Below are 15,272 nucleotides of genomic sequence, written 5' to 3'. Positions count from 1 at the left end.
CATGGTTGACGCAGGGTCATACCAGATCTGCCAGTTTCCAGTAGAGCCGCAATAGGCTGGAGCGTGCCTCCTGCCCCTGTGCACCCGTGCAAGTCCGACTGTCCCAGCAATTATGGCCGGCAACTATTGCCGGTAGAACTGTCCAGTTGACAGTCGGGCTTGCGGGTGCACAGGGGCAGGAGGCCCGCACTGGAAACTGGCAGATCTGGTATGACCCTGCGTCAACATGAACCCTCTGATCAACATGAACCCTCCACTCAATAAGATCAGGTTATATGAAAAAATCAGAATGGCATTCGTTGATAAAACGATCACTACAAAGTGGGCGCAGAGACAACACATGACTGAAATTGCACCTCTAAACTGATGATGAGTGCCGTCAGATTTTCAGTTTCGAGTGATGATTCTTTTTCTTTTTTTGTGCCTTCTGCCAATGGGAAATGCTCTCACCGCCACATCCATTCCTGAACCTGGATCCCATACCGATCCCAATGAAAGTGCAGACCTCCTGCTTTCGTTGTCACCTCCTAATGACACCGACTCCACTGGGCAGCCAGCTCGGAATCTCCGGAGGAACATCCAAAGCCATGACAACAAAAAGCTCATGGAGCTGAACCACCCTGATGAAGCCGTACAAACCGAATGGGATAAAAAAGCTGGCAAGCGTGGCGCCCCCAAGACGACCTCCACCACGAAAGCCCCATCGGAAAGCTGGGAGTACATAAAGATGTGGGGGTTCAACGAGTGGGTATGGTTCTCGTTTGGCCTCTTCGTTCTTAGCGCGGTCATCGTGGCTGGAGCCTGCTGTTGTTGGAAACGTAAGAAGACCAAAGCAAAAAAAGACGAGGCTCAAGAGGGCAGTGTTAAGGTGTCCAACATCCAGACGTTCAAAGAGAGCGTCATGCGCACCCTGAACTTACGGTCACGCGAAGCCCCGAAGGACGACATCGAGGAAAGACTACAGCAGCACGAAGAGCGCCGGAAAGCGCAAGAGGAGCTTTTCCTGTCAGGTGAGTCTGAGCGTGTATGATACAAATCCACCAAAAACAATGAACTTCGACTCCGCCACGTTCTTGGAGCATTTCTACTCCTCCTCCTCCGACCCCCAGGACGATGACCTCGACAGGATTCTGCGTCACTTACGGCCAGAGAATCGTCAGAGCCTCTGGATGACTCACCACCGAACAGACACTGTGTGCGGCTGTTGCCGAAGGTGTATGTTCTTGCAGGAGTTGGGAGAGTTTCGTGAACTTGCAGGCGCTGGAGGGTGCGATTGTGCTCCCCAGGTTTGCTGGCACAAGTAAGCAACACAAGTGGATACCCATGTCCAAATTTCGCTCCAGCACATGCGGGCCTTTCTTCCTTTCCCTCTTTGTTTTGTAGAAACTCGACGAATTCACCAGTTGTGATGTCCAAATCCGCAGCACAGAAAACTATTGCCGCTTCCTTGGAGGTCCTCAGACTGGCCTCCACGAACGCTGAGGGCCTCTACCCCGGCCCCTCACAGTTGCTGCACCCTCTGAGGCTACGCAAAGCGTTGGCTAATCTGGCTGCGTCGGCTGAGGTCGTCGGCAGCTCTGTGGTCAATGCGGAGATTCGCCGGCAGCTTCTTGAGTTTGCCTGTTCAGGCCCTTCCGCCACCATAAACGTGATGGTTCTGGAGGCTCTGGCCTCCATGGTGGCTAGAGGCGTGTACCAACCGAGTGCTGTGGTGGAAGCCTTGACGTCGTGCGTAGCGGGAAATGAGGACACGATGATGGCGATCACATTGGTGGACAAGTGAGCCTCCTTTCTTCGAGACACAGGTTTCTGCCCCTTCTTGATTGTGCCTCCTCGGAGGCTTTAGTCAGACGAGTGCTGACACCCCGACCTGGGCTCCTTTCTGCGTTGCTGCTAGGTGTTGCCCGACGACGGCGATCGCCGATCAATAACGCACTAGCGTTAGTGACTGCGTGTTTAGAGTTCGACCAAAACGGAGAGGTGCTGCTTTTCCTGGTGGGACGAGGTGAGGACTTCCTTGAGCTTGCGTCTCGGGCTCTGCTCAGAGTCAGAGACCCCTGTCGACTGCTGCAGATCGCCCCTTCCATATCGCGGCTGTTGCTCACTCCGGAGGAACTGAACCTTCAGGCACTCGAGTTGCTCGCGGATAGCCTTTACGACGAGCAGTCACTGCCTGATCCTAGCCTTTTTGAAATCTGTCAGACCTCCTCTGCTGTGGGGTTGTTGGTGGCGCTGATGTGCCTTCTTCGGTTGGAGGTTTGCGAGATGCGCCCTGTGGTGGCCTTTCTGCTGCGAGGGTGCGAAATCGTGACCGATAGGCGAACCGGAGTGATTCGTCACGGTAGGTCTCCCATGGGGCGCATACCCAGCTTTCCAGGCGCTCATCCAGTCATGGCGCTGGTCGTCAGACCCGGCTCTTGTCGCGCTTCATACTGAGCTTAGCCTGACAGCTGTGATGGACTTTTCCCCCAGCGACGCGCCCCCCCTGCGCCTGACTCCTTCACATTGCTACCTGGCTTGCCTTGACTCGTGGCTCGATGTGGCCGACTTCAAAGATACTCGTAATCTTGTCACTTCGGGGCCGCTGACCATGCTGTAGGCCACCCATCCTCTCACTTGTAACTTTCTCCCAGCTCGCGCGTGCTCATCCTGGCTTCCCTGAGCCTGCGCCTGTCTGACCATAGCGTGGCCGTGTCACTAGCGCCGTGTGCTGTCCTTGTGTGGTTGCACCAAACCTATCTGCCAGCCCTCACGTGTCCGCCCGGCTCTGATTGGAGGAGTCTATCTGGATCCAGTGTGTACGGTGAGGAGCTCATAGGTCCGCTGGTGGCCTTGTCGCATGCCGCATTTACCACCGAAGACGTGGTGGCTCCCGTTGTGTTGGTGACTCTCGTTGGCTCCCTCGGAAAAGCGAAGGAACTCGTACAGCCGCTATTCCGGTTGTTGTTGTCGCACTCTTCGAGTTTCTTGGGACGACTCGGGTTACTGAGCCTCTATCTTTCAGGAAACCTCGCGTCATCGAAGATGGCTCAAGCTTTGGGTGGCGATGAGCACAGTCTAATGCTGCTCAGACAGATGTCGGTGTTCCGTCCTGTGGAATCCTATTCTGTCGTCGCGAGGCACGCGTCATCAACGATTCTCTCACACCTCAACGACTCCTTGCTGGCCCTTATGCCTGCTGTCTTGGCGGGAGAAGCAGACCCCGAGCCCGTCCTGAGGCGCTTCCTCCGCAGTGGTGCAACCCATTGCGACTCTCTGGGGGTGCTGGCGTTATGCAGCGTCTTCCTGGCCCGTGAACTTGAGCCACAGCTGATCTTGCGCCTTAAGGAGCAAACTGACGGGGGACTCACGGAGGAACCGCTGCTGAGCTCGACCGTCACATCATTGTTCGCAGCGACTGAAAGCCGCTCGCCGTTTGTTAGACGTTATGCCTATCGCATCCTCAGTGGACTGCTACCCCTTATCCTCAGGGTCTTCCACTCCGGAGATGACGCTGTGCTCGCGATACTCCCCAGCAAGGATTGCCTGCAGCCGTCCTTCGTCGAGACTCTTCGTGCCAGAGAGACCCACCCCCTGTGTGTGGATGCGGCTCGAGCACTGATGACAGACGTGCTCTTCCTCGAAAGACAGCATCTTGGCCGACAAAAGATTCAGCTTCAGCAGGGTCCATCTCCATTGGTGAAACCTCTGAGCCTGCTGATGAACCCCAAAAAATTGCAGGGCGACGTCAGTAAGATCTCTGTGGCATGCTACGGCGACCTTTTCCTATTTTCCCCCCTAGGGCCTGCGAATCAACCGCAGGACAAAGCGAAGATCTGGACGAGATTCGCTGCGAACCTCACCAAACTTCTTAAGGACTTCCGACTGCCACAGGGCACCTCCATGATGGACCAGGCATTCGCGGAGACTTTGGTGATGGAGGGATTCGTCCCGTATGTCCGTAGGTTTCTGACATCCTCCGGGCAGGAGGATCCGACCCTCAAAGACTTCCTGCTGCAGCGTCTAGCTACCCAAATAACCGTTCCACTGCTGCTCGTAAGCACCGCAGTCTGCATTGTTCTGCAAGACGCGAAATGGCTGCTCCCCACGCTTCAACGAGAACTGATGGGTCCTGCGACGCCTGTTGCCTTCAGCTGCCTAGCAGTCTTACTGCGTGAGGGACTTGAGACGTGTGAGTCCTGGCACGCTTTCCGAGCGCTGCTAGGTCTCAAAGGCCATTTCTCCTCCGAAACGGCAGTGGCTGTTCAGCAGTTGGCCAACATGGTGGCGGCGGAGATTTCGGATGTGCCTAGACTCCAAAACGGGTCGGTCCACATTTATTTCTATTTAATATACTCCGTTCATTTACATCTTCTCTGAAAGGGAATAGAACGTTTATTCCTCGCAATTAATGCTGTTGCAGCAATCCTCCGGACATTTCGTCCTCTCTTGTGTCGCTACTGTCGTCAGAGTCCCAGGCGATGTGGCTAGCTGCCGGTGTTTTCCCTCGAGATGAAAATATGACCTCCTGTCTCCTGAAGGCCGCCGCAGTCGAAATCTCTGCCAGCCCCCTCAATCGGGCCACCTATCTGGTACTTTTCATCAACTTTCTCTGGTCTCTGGATGCCCCCTCACTCGTAGCCTCCGCCTGGAATGTTGTCGTGCAGGAGTCTTTTGTATGTGAAGGAACCCATGTGCGTCTCTCTGAGATCCTGCTTCCGGACGGCCCAGTATTCTACCTTGCGCCTGCGCTGCCCCGAATGTGGGCAAATCACCTGACTAAGGCCACGTCATGCCTTAAGATCGACACTGCCACCCTCTCAGCAATCCTCCAAACAATAGACCTCTACGCTATCATCACTGACCGGAACGCCGAGGTCGAGCCTGTGGCTCATCTCGTTCGAGGCTTGACGCTGGTAGCCGACATGCATCAGGTGCAGTGTCCCGGACTCCAGCGCTTGCATGCCGCGCTAAGTGCTGCGTTCCTGCCTTGTAAGGTGTCCGCGTTGCTGAAGTCCCAATTCCTACTATCTGGAGCCTCGGCGTTTTTCGGATGTCCGGGAGCCTTTATGTGGAACGTGAACGCGGGGGGCCAAGCCGTGGACAGCCACAGGATCCTAGTGGGGATTCCGTCTGCAGAGGACCAAGAATCCTCCCGAGGCACGAGCGCGGCGCTCTCGGACTTTATCACCTTTGGCGTCGACGCCTTGTCTGATTTCCGTAGCGTGGCGCATGCCGCACAGGCGGGAATACTCCTGAACGTCCTACGGACGTCACGGAGGCCAGTTGCCAATGTGGACGCGCTGCCTGGAGGGCTGATTAAGCAGTCGCTGCTGACGTTCCGGGATCGCGACCACACCTATGTCTCCGCGCTTGCGCGGATTCCAACACTGCCGCCGTTGAATCTCGCCGTATTGGTCGGCGAGATGCAAGCAGATCTTGAATTGAGCATCAAGCGGAAACTGGTAAGCTGTCGAGCGTTGGCACCCTCACACTTTCCAGGTCGAAGACGGAACGGTTGACATGCCCACACAGAAGAAGTGGGTTGATTTGCAGGAGTTCTGCTTAGCCCAATCACTCACCTCTCGACAATTCGCCCAACTGCTTTGCTCCGCAGCAGACGCCCTACAATCCGTTCGGCTGCCCATCAGTTTCATGCACCACAGGCTGCTCATTGGACTGCTTCCGTACATGATGTTGACATGTGGAGGACCTGTGCTCCAACGATTGCTGGTCGACTTCGTTGTGTGCGGTGACGATGAGTCTCTGGCGTCCACCATTTTGGGGCTTTCCCGGTTCGCACACATCCACCTCGCCCTGGAAGAACACGACAAGAAGAGCGACAACCACGACGCACTTCACCGTCGCACCCTCGCTCTATTGCCTCCTGCTTGGCGATGTCCACTGATCACAGGCGTGTACCCAGGTCAGCTGCTGTCGGAGAGCAGCAAGATGAAGGCGACGTTGAGCAGTCTTTTGCCGAGAATGGTGGCTGAGGGGACGTTTGAGGGTCGTAGTAACGAAGTAGTCAACCGACTAGGTGACCTTCTGCTTCTTCTTCATGTGTACCCGCCTCTGAACGTCATGGTGCAGGTACCATTGGCACTAGGGAAGCTAACACTGCACAACGTCTACACTACCGCACAGGCTCTCCGTGCACTTAGAGAAGGAGTGCTTTCTGGCACCACGGATGTGTTACAAGCAGGCTTCGTGCTGTCTCAGCTGATCCGCGACGATCCTGGTCCTCAAGTGGAATTGCTGCTCGCTGCTTTAGACCTCACCACAGTGGATCGTTCGCTGGTCCTTACGCTGATGGATCTGGCCTCGTGCTTCCTGTTGCTGCCAGACATAGCACGGCAGGTGCTGCTGCCCCAACTCACACCTTTGCAGAGCAGTGAAGAACGACCGATCCCTGATGGTCTAGTGTACGATGACAGCTTCCAATGGCTGGATACCCAGGAACCTTCTTCCCAGTGGACCCAATCATACCAAGTGGCCTCTCTGCACTGCATGTCGTTCCACGACTACCGATTCGGGTCAGGCAGGGACTGGACTCTGCTGGGCCCGCTGGGAGCTCTAGAAATGAGACCTACAGGCACGCGCCAGAGCAAAACTAGCGACGCATGTCTTCCAGTGCTTAGTAGCTCCCGAGACCTCCAAGTCCCCAAGCAAGTCCAGATTGACGCCACACTCCTCCGAAGCGATCTGCACTTGGAGGTGCATGTTCATAGGTCTGACTCCGTTGGAGATCTTCTGCTCGTCAACTGCGAACCCGCTAACCGGAACGTGGTGCTGAATAGAGCACTTCGCGAGGCGCTTCAATGCCAGCCACGACCTCCGCGAGTTTTCTCGCACATCGAGTTTTCCAACCAATGGGGTCCGTTGCTTCGGAAAGTTCTTGCGAGATGGCTCCTCAAGCATGGTGGCTCCGATGCCTCTCTGAGATTCGTAGATGAGTGGTCTTAGTGGATTTAATTGAGTATTGGTCAGGGATGTCCGAAGGCGGTAATACGTTGCGCAGCTTGCAGTACGACCCTGAACGATACAATCCAAAGTCCACCAGAACGCAGTTCGGTCAATATGACCCAGCTCGTTATCTCGCTAAAGCGAATGACCGATTCGAGTTCACAGCTGCTGCTCGAGCAATGGAGGGGAAGGCGACGAGACTCCACCCCTCCTCCGGAGAGTACTCTCCACGCGACATCTCACATGGGCCCAGCCCACGCTCGACCACGCCAACCCCAAAGTCCCACACTCCGCTTCATCGGATGCCGACTCCTCCTCCTGTAAGGATGCCCACGCCGCCACCTGTCAGGATGCCCACGCCGCCTCCAACACGGGCATCAACGCCTCCGCCGGTACATCAGGCGAGCTCGCCTGTTAGAATATCTTGGTCACCTAGGACGGCACCAATGAAGGAGTCCTTCTGGGAAGCTGTCCAGGAGCATAGCACCCCTAGTGGGTCACTGGAGCGATCATTTTCCGACTTCGTTGGATCCGCTCCCAAAAATAAAGGGAAGCGGAAGGACCCTCCGAGGTCACTGGCGACTCGCGCCTTCCAGAAGGACGCCAGAGATGTTGCGATCCTCAACCGTGCGGTTCAGTGGGGCCGAGACCAAAAGGTGAAGGAAGAAAGTTTAGTTGAGGAAATGGAGCAGCTCGAGACGCAACTATTGCTAGCGTTGAACGTGCTCCGCATATATACAGTAGCGCAGGCCACATTCGAGATTCCTGTTTGCTTACTTTACCTGTCAGTTTGTCTTTTGAGCCCTTTCATCCGAGGCCTGCTCTGCGACGTCTTCCTCGCCCTAACATCCTTCATGCTTACTCCTCGGAGGCAATTTGAACAGAAGAAAACCAAGCAACTGCTTTCCGCGTTGGGGGTCGTGGCTGGTATCTCAGTGTTCAACTGCTGTACCCAAGTGGCGGACGGCGTGGTGATGATGTTCACTGTGGCGGATACGTTCACCTGCAGATGCAAGTTGAGTTATGAAGTATTCTGTTTAGGAATCGAGCGCTACCTGCCGTTCCTGCACCTGTTATACATCCCATTACTGTTGGTGATCTTAAAGCAGAGGTCACGCCTGCGAAGCATGCTAGAACGGCACGACGAGCTAACTTTGGCACTACAGACCTTGAGAGACCAGCGGCTCAGCCAGGAGATGGCCTTCTTCGCCGAGGATGTTTAGACTGCTTTGTGCCTTTTGGTTTGAGGCTCCTCGGTTTGTGAGCTTGCTGGCGCAAACCCAAGCCACTGCCAGAACGTGAGCGATATTGAAACAGGATCTTACCATGTCGAGGTACTCGCAGCTCACAGGTGAGATCAGCCCGGGAGGCACCACCATAGCGTTCGGGCGAGCTAGCATTGAGGGTTCCACGAGACCTCGAATGCAATTGGACTTGATAGGACAGCTGAAGCATGGAGATGTGTCCAGCGTGTCCTCGATATCCGTGAGCCCCCACTGGGCCACGGAAAATACAAGGTCGCTGTTGGACGGTGCCATGTTCACCTGAACCACCTGCTCCAGAACCAGCGTCCGTAGCACCGTTTGGAGATCTTCCTTGTTCATGTCCCCGGCGACGCCTGTGGACTTCAGGTAGTTTTGGAGCTCTTGTAGGTTACATGTGTTGCCTGATCTGAGCATCAGCAAAATTTGGCTCCTGATTCGTTGAACCAGTTCCAGATCAAATTCCCCGTTCGCGTAGAACGCGCCACCAACCACCTCCTTATCTGCCTCCAAATATGCAAGAACGTAGGTCTTGCGTGCCTTGGAGTGGATGTTTTTAATCTGCTTGATGATCCTCCGATCTTCAAGGCTTTTTAGAGTCTTGGTAATTTTTACGGCGTTCATAGTGACAACGCTTGGGTTCCGTGCGATGTCACGGGACCAGACCCCTCGGCTTCCAGCCTCTTCTACCACGCAGTAAACCTTGTGCTCGTCATCTGCCAGTTTGCGTACAGCTGATACAACGTCCTGAGGACGGACCGCTGCTGCGATACCTCCCTGAGATCTGCGACGACATAAATACCGCCCAAGGAAATTCCTGTAAAACCGAACACCTTACCTCTTCTTTGGAGTGCCGACTAACCGCTCCTGAACAAGTGAGTTCAGTATGCGTACGACTTTAGGCTTATTCCACCGCCCCTCCGAGTGATCAATCATCGACTCCAGCGTGAGCTCGCCGCCTTTCTGCCGTCCCAGGTCATAAGCTTCTTTTAGATCCTCCTTGGTCACGGAGTCGGCCATGCTTGGATTTCGGCAATTTTATCCCCCTAGGTCTCACAGTTGAGCGGCACAGGGAACAGTCCCGTTCGGAAAACTCCATAATTCGCATGCCGTTGAGCTCCCTGCTCTCAAATCTAAACCGCAACCTGTTGAAATGGTCGCTACGTAAGTTGAGCGAGAAGCTATCCGATTTCTTCCTGGATCTTCCGACCTCCTTTAAAATCGGTGGCTTCCTTGACAACGCGGAGATCAGCAACATCCAATTCAATTGCAAAACGGTTTCTCTGGCTTTGTGGGAAGCTGGAATTCCTTATCGTTTGAAAACGGGGTCGGTTGATAAGATCTCGGTGAACCTGATCTTCACTAGAGGCACGACTCATGTACGCGTTAAACAGCTCTTCCTGGTACTAGAGCCCGATCGTGAGGTAGAACCCCTCTCCACATCCAGCTCAAGCGCCTCCGCCAGAAGACTTGATCCCCAAAAGGCTGCAGGACTTGCATTCCCGACTGCAAGAGTATTTTCGTCTCCTGCGGAAGCATTTCGAGTCTAAGAGTGGCCAGGACGATGATCGGGATGGGCGGCAGATCGCATTCAAAGAGATCTTGGGGTTCCTTTTGAAATACGACCCATCATTTTCCATCACGTTTGAAGATATCGTGCTGCGGATAGAGGACAGTGACCGAGTCTACATGGCGCCTACGCTATATATTGAACGGGTGGATCTCAGTCCCTCAGAGAGGAAGCGCATCAAGTGGCCGTCGGAGGAGAGCAACACACTGGGCGTGGAAGTAGTCGGCAACGAGGCCAACGGTGAGTCTCGTAGCTGGCTTGTATTCAGCACAGTTTGTCTCTTCTGTGAAGGTCGTTGACTTGAGCCTGAAACTCGAAACCGTAACCAATGACGTCAAGACAACGCGGGAGTTCAACCTGGTCGATCCGGTCTCATTCGAGATCAATCTAGGCGCCGAAGGGGAACCAACGAGAGGTGAAAACTTCTTTCTGCAAATGGAGATTCCCTCCCTCCGTATTCACGTGCTGCCGCAGCTCTTCTCCTGTGTCAGTCGTATCAGCTCATTCGTCACAGAATGGCAACGCACCAAGCGTGGACGCGTCCGCCGACCTATGTACAGGCCCACGAAACGCTCACACATGGCTTCCTGGTGGCAATACGCTGGCTTGCAGCAGGTACGCTCTCTCCGAAAAACCGCACTGGGCAGGACACCGCTCTCGCTGGAGCTACACGACCGTCTGACCGGCAAACGATACATCCGAACTGTTCGAGACTGGCTCCTAAAGGACTTCAAAACATGGATGGAATGCAAGGAGACAGCGATCGCCTTCGCGGACGAGAACGGGAGTTCCGAAGGCCTCGGAGAGCTCATGTCACTCTCTGATGGCCTCTCGGGTGGACTGACACTCATGGAGACGCTCGCGTTTGAACACAGAGATCCTAAGTTGGAACTCGGCCGGTATTACGTCTGTAGCTATGACCAGCTGAAGGCATCGACTGACCCAGGAGTCGGGCTGGTACTCCATGAATTGTATCGGCAGCCTGTGGAGGTTCTGGTGCTGTGGCATTACCTCGCCCTCGAGGAGGCTCGTCACACAGCAATGCTGATCCAAGCGGGAAAGCAGAACTCCTTACACTGTTACCTGGATCCGGAGAAGGAGTTCTTGGTAGCCGCGAAAGTCGTATCCGAGTCCATGCGACAGGGACGAGTCCCTAGCGAGCACGCGACTCGAAAGGAAAAATTGAAGCTGTATAAGTATTGGCGTCGGCAGAGAGAAAAGCTGTGGCTTCACGCCACGTCTCTTGAGCTTCTGATGAGCGCTGTTGGCATCGACGCGGGGACTTTCCGTGCAGCCGGAATTCCCGTTCGCGATTTATTTGACTTCCTGGACGCCTGGTCTAGGATGAGTGGTGAAAGCACTCTTCGCACCGTTGAATTTCTAAAGGAGTCCCCTGTATGCAAGGATCCCCTGGCTCCCCGGAACGAGGCTGTAGCGGCGCCTTGGGTGACAAGAGCGCGCGCGAAACCCGGGGCAGCCAAGGAGACTGCGCCGTGTTGGCAACGCCTGATTGCTGCTAACTGCCGTTATCCCGAATGGGTGGTGCAGCTGCAGGATGGCGTGCTCATTCCACTGCCCAGCTTCCTGTTTACGACAACCCTGGGGGTGGTGCTGTCAAGCGTGGTGATCGTGTTGGAGACTGCTGACGCCCATCCTGTGGCGGAGATTAATATGAAAGAGTGAGTGGCGCACTTCATAGTTTATCCAACGTGTTGCAGCTTCGGAGTCGAATTCTCTATGCACGAGAAGTTGACAGCCGCTGTGGTACTCCGATCTTTAACGGTGTCCTACTTAACCCCGCAGGGCGGGAAGCCAGTTCTGGCCATGCAAGAGGCACGACCGTCCGGAAGCACAGATGACCTGCTGTTCACATCGAGGGTGTCTTCTAGCAAAAGCAACGATGTAAAGGACGACATCTCGAATTTCATCCCTGGATGTTGGTCCTGGCTAGAGCTGACATTCATTACCTCCAGTGAGCTAAGTCGACTCAGTTCGGAGCTTAGCCTCAAGCTACCTATATTCCTCACCCTGCGAAGTACTTTGCAGTCTGTGGAGGTCCAAAGTCATCCAGAACCTTTGGATGCCATCAGGCAGTGCCTGCAAAGCTATGTGACCACATTTGGGGCTGTAGCAATGGTGTTTAGGACGTCGGCATGCACTGTACCTGATGTGTGGCCCCCAAGAAATCCTTTGGAGGTGAAATTGGCAGATCCGAAGCCTCAGTCCTCAGGTGCCCTAGTTACCGTCTTCCCAGGGCTAGCGGCTTTGACTCGCTTTGTGTTGGATGGCGCTGACGTTTTCTCTGGATCCTCCACGAATCTTTGGTCGACGTACCATTCCCGTTACCGACAGACATTCTACCGTCACCTGCATCAAATATATTGCAGGAAACGGCACGGGTATCCAGGCATACTGATGACTGAAGAGTTCTGGGCTTGCAGGCTGAACCCAACGCAGATCCCTTCACCAACGTTAGCGGCAGCAAAGGTTCCAGCGTCCCCAAACTACGCATGGACAATGCCAGCCAAAAAGAACCGCAACCTCGATGAGGTTGTCTCACGTTGCAATGCGCTTAGTCAACGACTGGCCAACCTCATCCAGAGGTCGCAGGTTCGAGTCAACATCAAACTTCCACGCGTAAATGTCGTGCTACTTAATCCGCTGGCCGCCTTCGAGCAGAGTTCCCCGCAGATGGAGTTGCGGGTGTCAGAGGAGATCGTGGAAGTCAACCTGGGACGCTGGAAGCAAACCGACCAGCTCTATATTCGCGTAGGCAACTGTCGTGTTGCCACCAAGGGAGGTACCGCCCAAGCAGTGCTGTCGCTCTCTATGATCAAAGGACTTCTCGAACAGCGTCGTCGTGAATGGGCATCGGTGCTGCTACTTCTGCGGTCGTCGTGTCTGGAAGCTGTACCCTGCGACATCAGTCAGGACCCATACTTCTTGTCACAAAGAGCTCACTACCTCTCGTCAGTGCCCGTGGAGGACAGTGCTGACTGTGATACGTGCGAGACCACGCTGAGGCCTCCCAGCACACCAGCGATGCAGAAAAGGTCGTCACGACGAGCATCAAGAAGAGTTGGTCCGGCCTCGAAGTGAGCAGCTCCAAGAAGCAATTTCCGCGTGAGCAGGTGCCTCCGTAAACTAACAGTCAGAGAATGTTGGCGATGACAGTGACAGAACATACCTATCTGGCCAAATTAACAGTGAACGCATAATTGACAGTCTGCTGGAGTGGATGGGGAACCTGACCACTATCAGGCCAGAACCAAGTGAGCTAGTCATCACAGACCCCCATAGAACGGCGTTGACGGCAGTCTCCACGACGAAACTAACTTTCCGCCTTTCATGTAGTCGCCACTCCAGATGTTGAAGATTTCGTTCACTAAGGAAGGATGCCATTTGTTTAAGTACCCGTGCGCGAGCACGATCAGCTCGTCGCGGGTTGATCCAAGACCAAGCAGCTCTCCTGACCGAGTTATGCTGTTGAACATCGAGGCAGACAACAGGGCCCGAGCGTAGGATGCTAGGTGACTAGAATTGCTGTAATCAAGCTCCAGGCCATCTATTGCATCTCGCAGGCTCTCACTACTGGAACTGGGTAATGATCGGACGCCAGTCTGAGTCAACCACTCCAGTGGGTCCACCTGCATCATCTGAGGGTACAACAGCAGCTCTTGCGTGCCTGACTGCTGAAGCACGTAGTGTAGGAACGACCCATCCACGCGGACCATTCCTGTAACGCTTGCTATAAAGCCGTCGGAAGTAAGAGGATACAACTCTAACGCCTTGACGACGAACGCGCGCGAGTACATATTTGCAAACGAGCCGTAGACTCGCCGTAGCTTGCCGAAAATAAACGGGAATCGGAAGGCCATCTCGTCATGAAGGACACCTCGATAGGCGTATCCTAACCTCACAACTCCCCATTGCGGTGCCATCTTCGACGCTAGCTCGGCCACCTCTTCCAGCGAGAATGTCCAGGTAGAGTAGAGGGTGTCAGTGACGTCATCGTCCATGACCAAGAGTGCATGAGCGGTATGATCTGTCTCGATGAAATTCTTGAAAGCGCGGAGAGTGCTCGTTAGCAGTGCAGTCTCCCCTGCAGTGGCCTTCAACCTGTTAGTGCTGACCTTGATGATCTCGTCGGCGGATACAGCTGGGAACCTCGCCAGATCCTTTATTTTCTTCCGCCAGCGTAATTCCATGAGGTTGCGGCGGGTTGGCGAGTGATCAAGGTTCACGTACACTGCAGAGACGACATGGTCTCCATCGAGAGGCCCAGCGGATATGTAAGCTACTGAGGGTGCTGGCGTAGTCTGAAGGTGAGACACGAGCAGGATGAGAGAAATCAAAAGAGTAAGAAGCGACAGCGGATACACCAGCAATCCAGGCTCATTCTTTTGTCTTCTGAGACTCATCACGCAGACCGAAAAAACCTCAGAATTCTCTGTATGGACAGCGCCAACACTCAGTTGGCTGATATGGCTGAGACCCAGCTCTGGACTGAAGGTGAACAGGCTGCTGCCAAGCGCCGACGGTTGGTTAGGGCTAACAGCGAGGATGAAGAGGAGGCGCATTTGGATGAGGAGGCACATGTGGATGAGGAGGCGCCTTTGGATGAGGATGCACATGTGGATGAGGATGCGAATGTGAAACAGGAGGCGAAAGGGGAAGAGGAGGCGGCTCTGTTTGGGGATGACGACGACGAGCATCTTTTTGGAGATGACGTGGATGAGGAACCGGAACAGGAAGCTAAAACCTCCGAAGCAACTCCTGACAAGCCTGACAATACCCTCCTAATACCCAAAACACCTTTCATTCCGCGCTCAAGCAAAATGGCAGTCGCCCGTCTATGCCCAAATTTGGGATTCTACCCACACCCCTTTAACCATCAGAATGCGGATCTACAGGAGGCCCAACTTCTAGACAGGGTCAAGTCACGAGAACACCCCAGATTCGCAGACTTCGCGAAGAAGTGCCTAGAACCCAGCGCCATCCGCCATCGAGTGATGCCTGACGGCACCCTGGAGTCCAACGCCCAGGTGGTCGTGTGGGACAACAAGACGGTGTCGATAGTTGTTGGTGGCCGCTACTACTTTGACGCACAGGTAGTCCGAGAAGATAGCGTGCTGTTCCAGGCCATTACGGCTGACGACCAGCCAGAGATGCTGGTGCAAGAAGCCACTATGAACGATAAGCTGGTCTTGCGCCCCACCAGGCTTAAAGCGATCAGGCACCAAAACGAGAGGAAAACGACGATGCTGGCCACGTCTGCCGCCACCGCAGCGAGCGAGCGCGTGCTTGCACGGCAAAAAAGGACTACCAGGGGGTGGGAGCGCAAAGAATCCTCCCAACGCGGCCTATCTGGTAGCTTCCTGGAAGGTTAAGGGTACCAATCCATGTAACAGAGTGGTCTTCCCACATCTGATTGGGGCTGCTTTCCGCACTTGGGGTCGCTTGCTACGTCGTTATAGTACTTCCCAAACATGTGG

General features: G+C 54.6%; 6 protein-coding genes across 12 annotated transcripts; 4 read left to right on the top strand and 2 right to left on the bottom strand.

Annotated features, from left to right (window-relative positions):
• Positions 1–433: 433 nt before the first annotated feature.
• On the top strand, positions 434–6,945 carry KVP18_003893 (uncharacterized protein; the record flags this gene model as incomplete). 5 transcript variants are annotated; one of them, XM_067956018.1, is made up of 7 exons in its annotated part: positions 434–1,010; positions 1,425–1,779; positions 1,806–2,341; positions 2,370–2,595; positions 2,634–4,304; positions 4,403–5,444; positions 5,482–6,945. In XM_067956018.1, the coding sequence occupies 7 exons, from the start codon at positions 434–436 to the stop codon at positions 6,943–6,945; spliced, it is 5,871 nt and encodes a 1,956-aa protein (XP_067812856.1). The 5 variants fall into 5 exon arrangements, with proteins under 5 accessions (XP_067812856.1, XP_067812854.1, XP_067812853.1 ...); XM_067956015.1 differs by lacking the exons at positions 434–1,010; positions 2,634–4,304; positions 4,403–5,444; positions 5,482–6,945 and having other exon boundaries at positions 1,409–1,779; positions 1,800–2,436; XM_067956019.1 differs by lacking the exons at positions 434–1,010; positions 1,425–1,779; positions 1,806–2,341; positions 4,403–5,444; positions 5,482–6,945 and having other exon boundaries at positions 2,456–2,595; positions 2,634–4,359.
• Positions 6,946–7,391: 446 nt separating this feature from the next.
• Positions 7,392–8,079, top strand: KVP18_005222 (uncharacterized protein; the record flags this gene model as incomplete). Its single annotated transcript, XM_067949617.1, has 2 exons — positions 7,392–8,017; positions 8,055–8,079. 2 exons carry the CDS (start codon positions 7,392–7,394, stop codon positions 8,077–8,079), a joined length of 651 nt encoding a protein of 216 aa, XP_067812876.1.
• Positions 8,080–8,105: 26 nt separating this feature from the next.
• KVP18_003905 (uncharacterized protein) lies at positions 8,106–9,227 on the bottom strand (the record flags this gene model as incomplete). The annotated part of the gene is made up of 2 exons (XM_067956036.1): positions 8,106–8,991; positions 9,046–9,227. The coding sequence occupies 2 exons, from the start codon at positions 9,225–9,227 to the stop codon at positions 8,106–8,108; spliced, it is 1,068 nt and encodes a 355-aa protein (XP_067812873.1).
• Positions 9,228–9,313: 86 nt separating this feature from the next.
• On the top strand, positions 9,314–12,876 carry KVP18_003891 (uncharacterized protein; the record flags this gene model as incomplete). 3 transcript variants are annotated; one of them, XM_067956012.1, is made up of 4 exons in its annotated part: positions 9,314–9,626; positions 9,655–10,017; positions 10,046–11,456; positions 11,496–12,876. In XM_067956012.1, 4 exons carry the CDS (start codon positions 9,314–9,316, stop codon positions 12,874–12,876), a joined length of 3,468 nt encoding a protein of 1,155 aa, XP_067812850.1.
• A 185-nt stretch (positions 12,877–13,061) lies between these two features.
• KVP18_005223 (uncharacterized protein) lies at positions 13,062–13,985 on the bottom strand (the record flags this gene model as incomplete). Its single annotated transcript, XM_067949618.1, has 1 exon — positions 13,062–13,985. One exon carries the CDS (start codon positions 13,983–13,985, stop codon positions 13,062–13,064), a length of 924 nt encoding a protein of 307 aa, XP_067812877.1.
• A 246-nt stretch (positions 13,986–14,231) lies between these two features.
• KVP18_003894 (uncharacterized protein) lies at positions 14,232–15,167 on the top strand (the record flags this gene model as incomplete). The annotated part of the gene is made up of 1 exon (XM_067956021.1): positions 14,232–15,167. The coding sequence occupies one exon, from the start codon at positions 14,232–14,234 to the stop codon at positions 15,165–15,167; it is 936 nt and encodes a 311-aa protein (XP_067812858.1).
• Between the last annotated feature and the right edge of the window lie 105 nt (positions 15,168–15,272).

This window comes from the organism of the source record quoted next (genome assembly GCF_019968955.1).
Source record: "MAG: Porospora cf. gigantea A chromosome Unknown PgA_NODE_139_length_34422_cov_336.179, whole genome shotgun sequence".
Lineage (NCBI taxonomy): Eukaryota > Apicomplexa > Conoidasida > Eugregarinorida > Porosporidae > Porospora > Porospora cf. gigantea A.
This window is presented reverse-complemented; position numbering and strand designations above follow the sequence as displayed.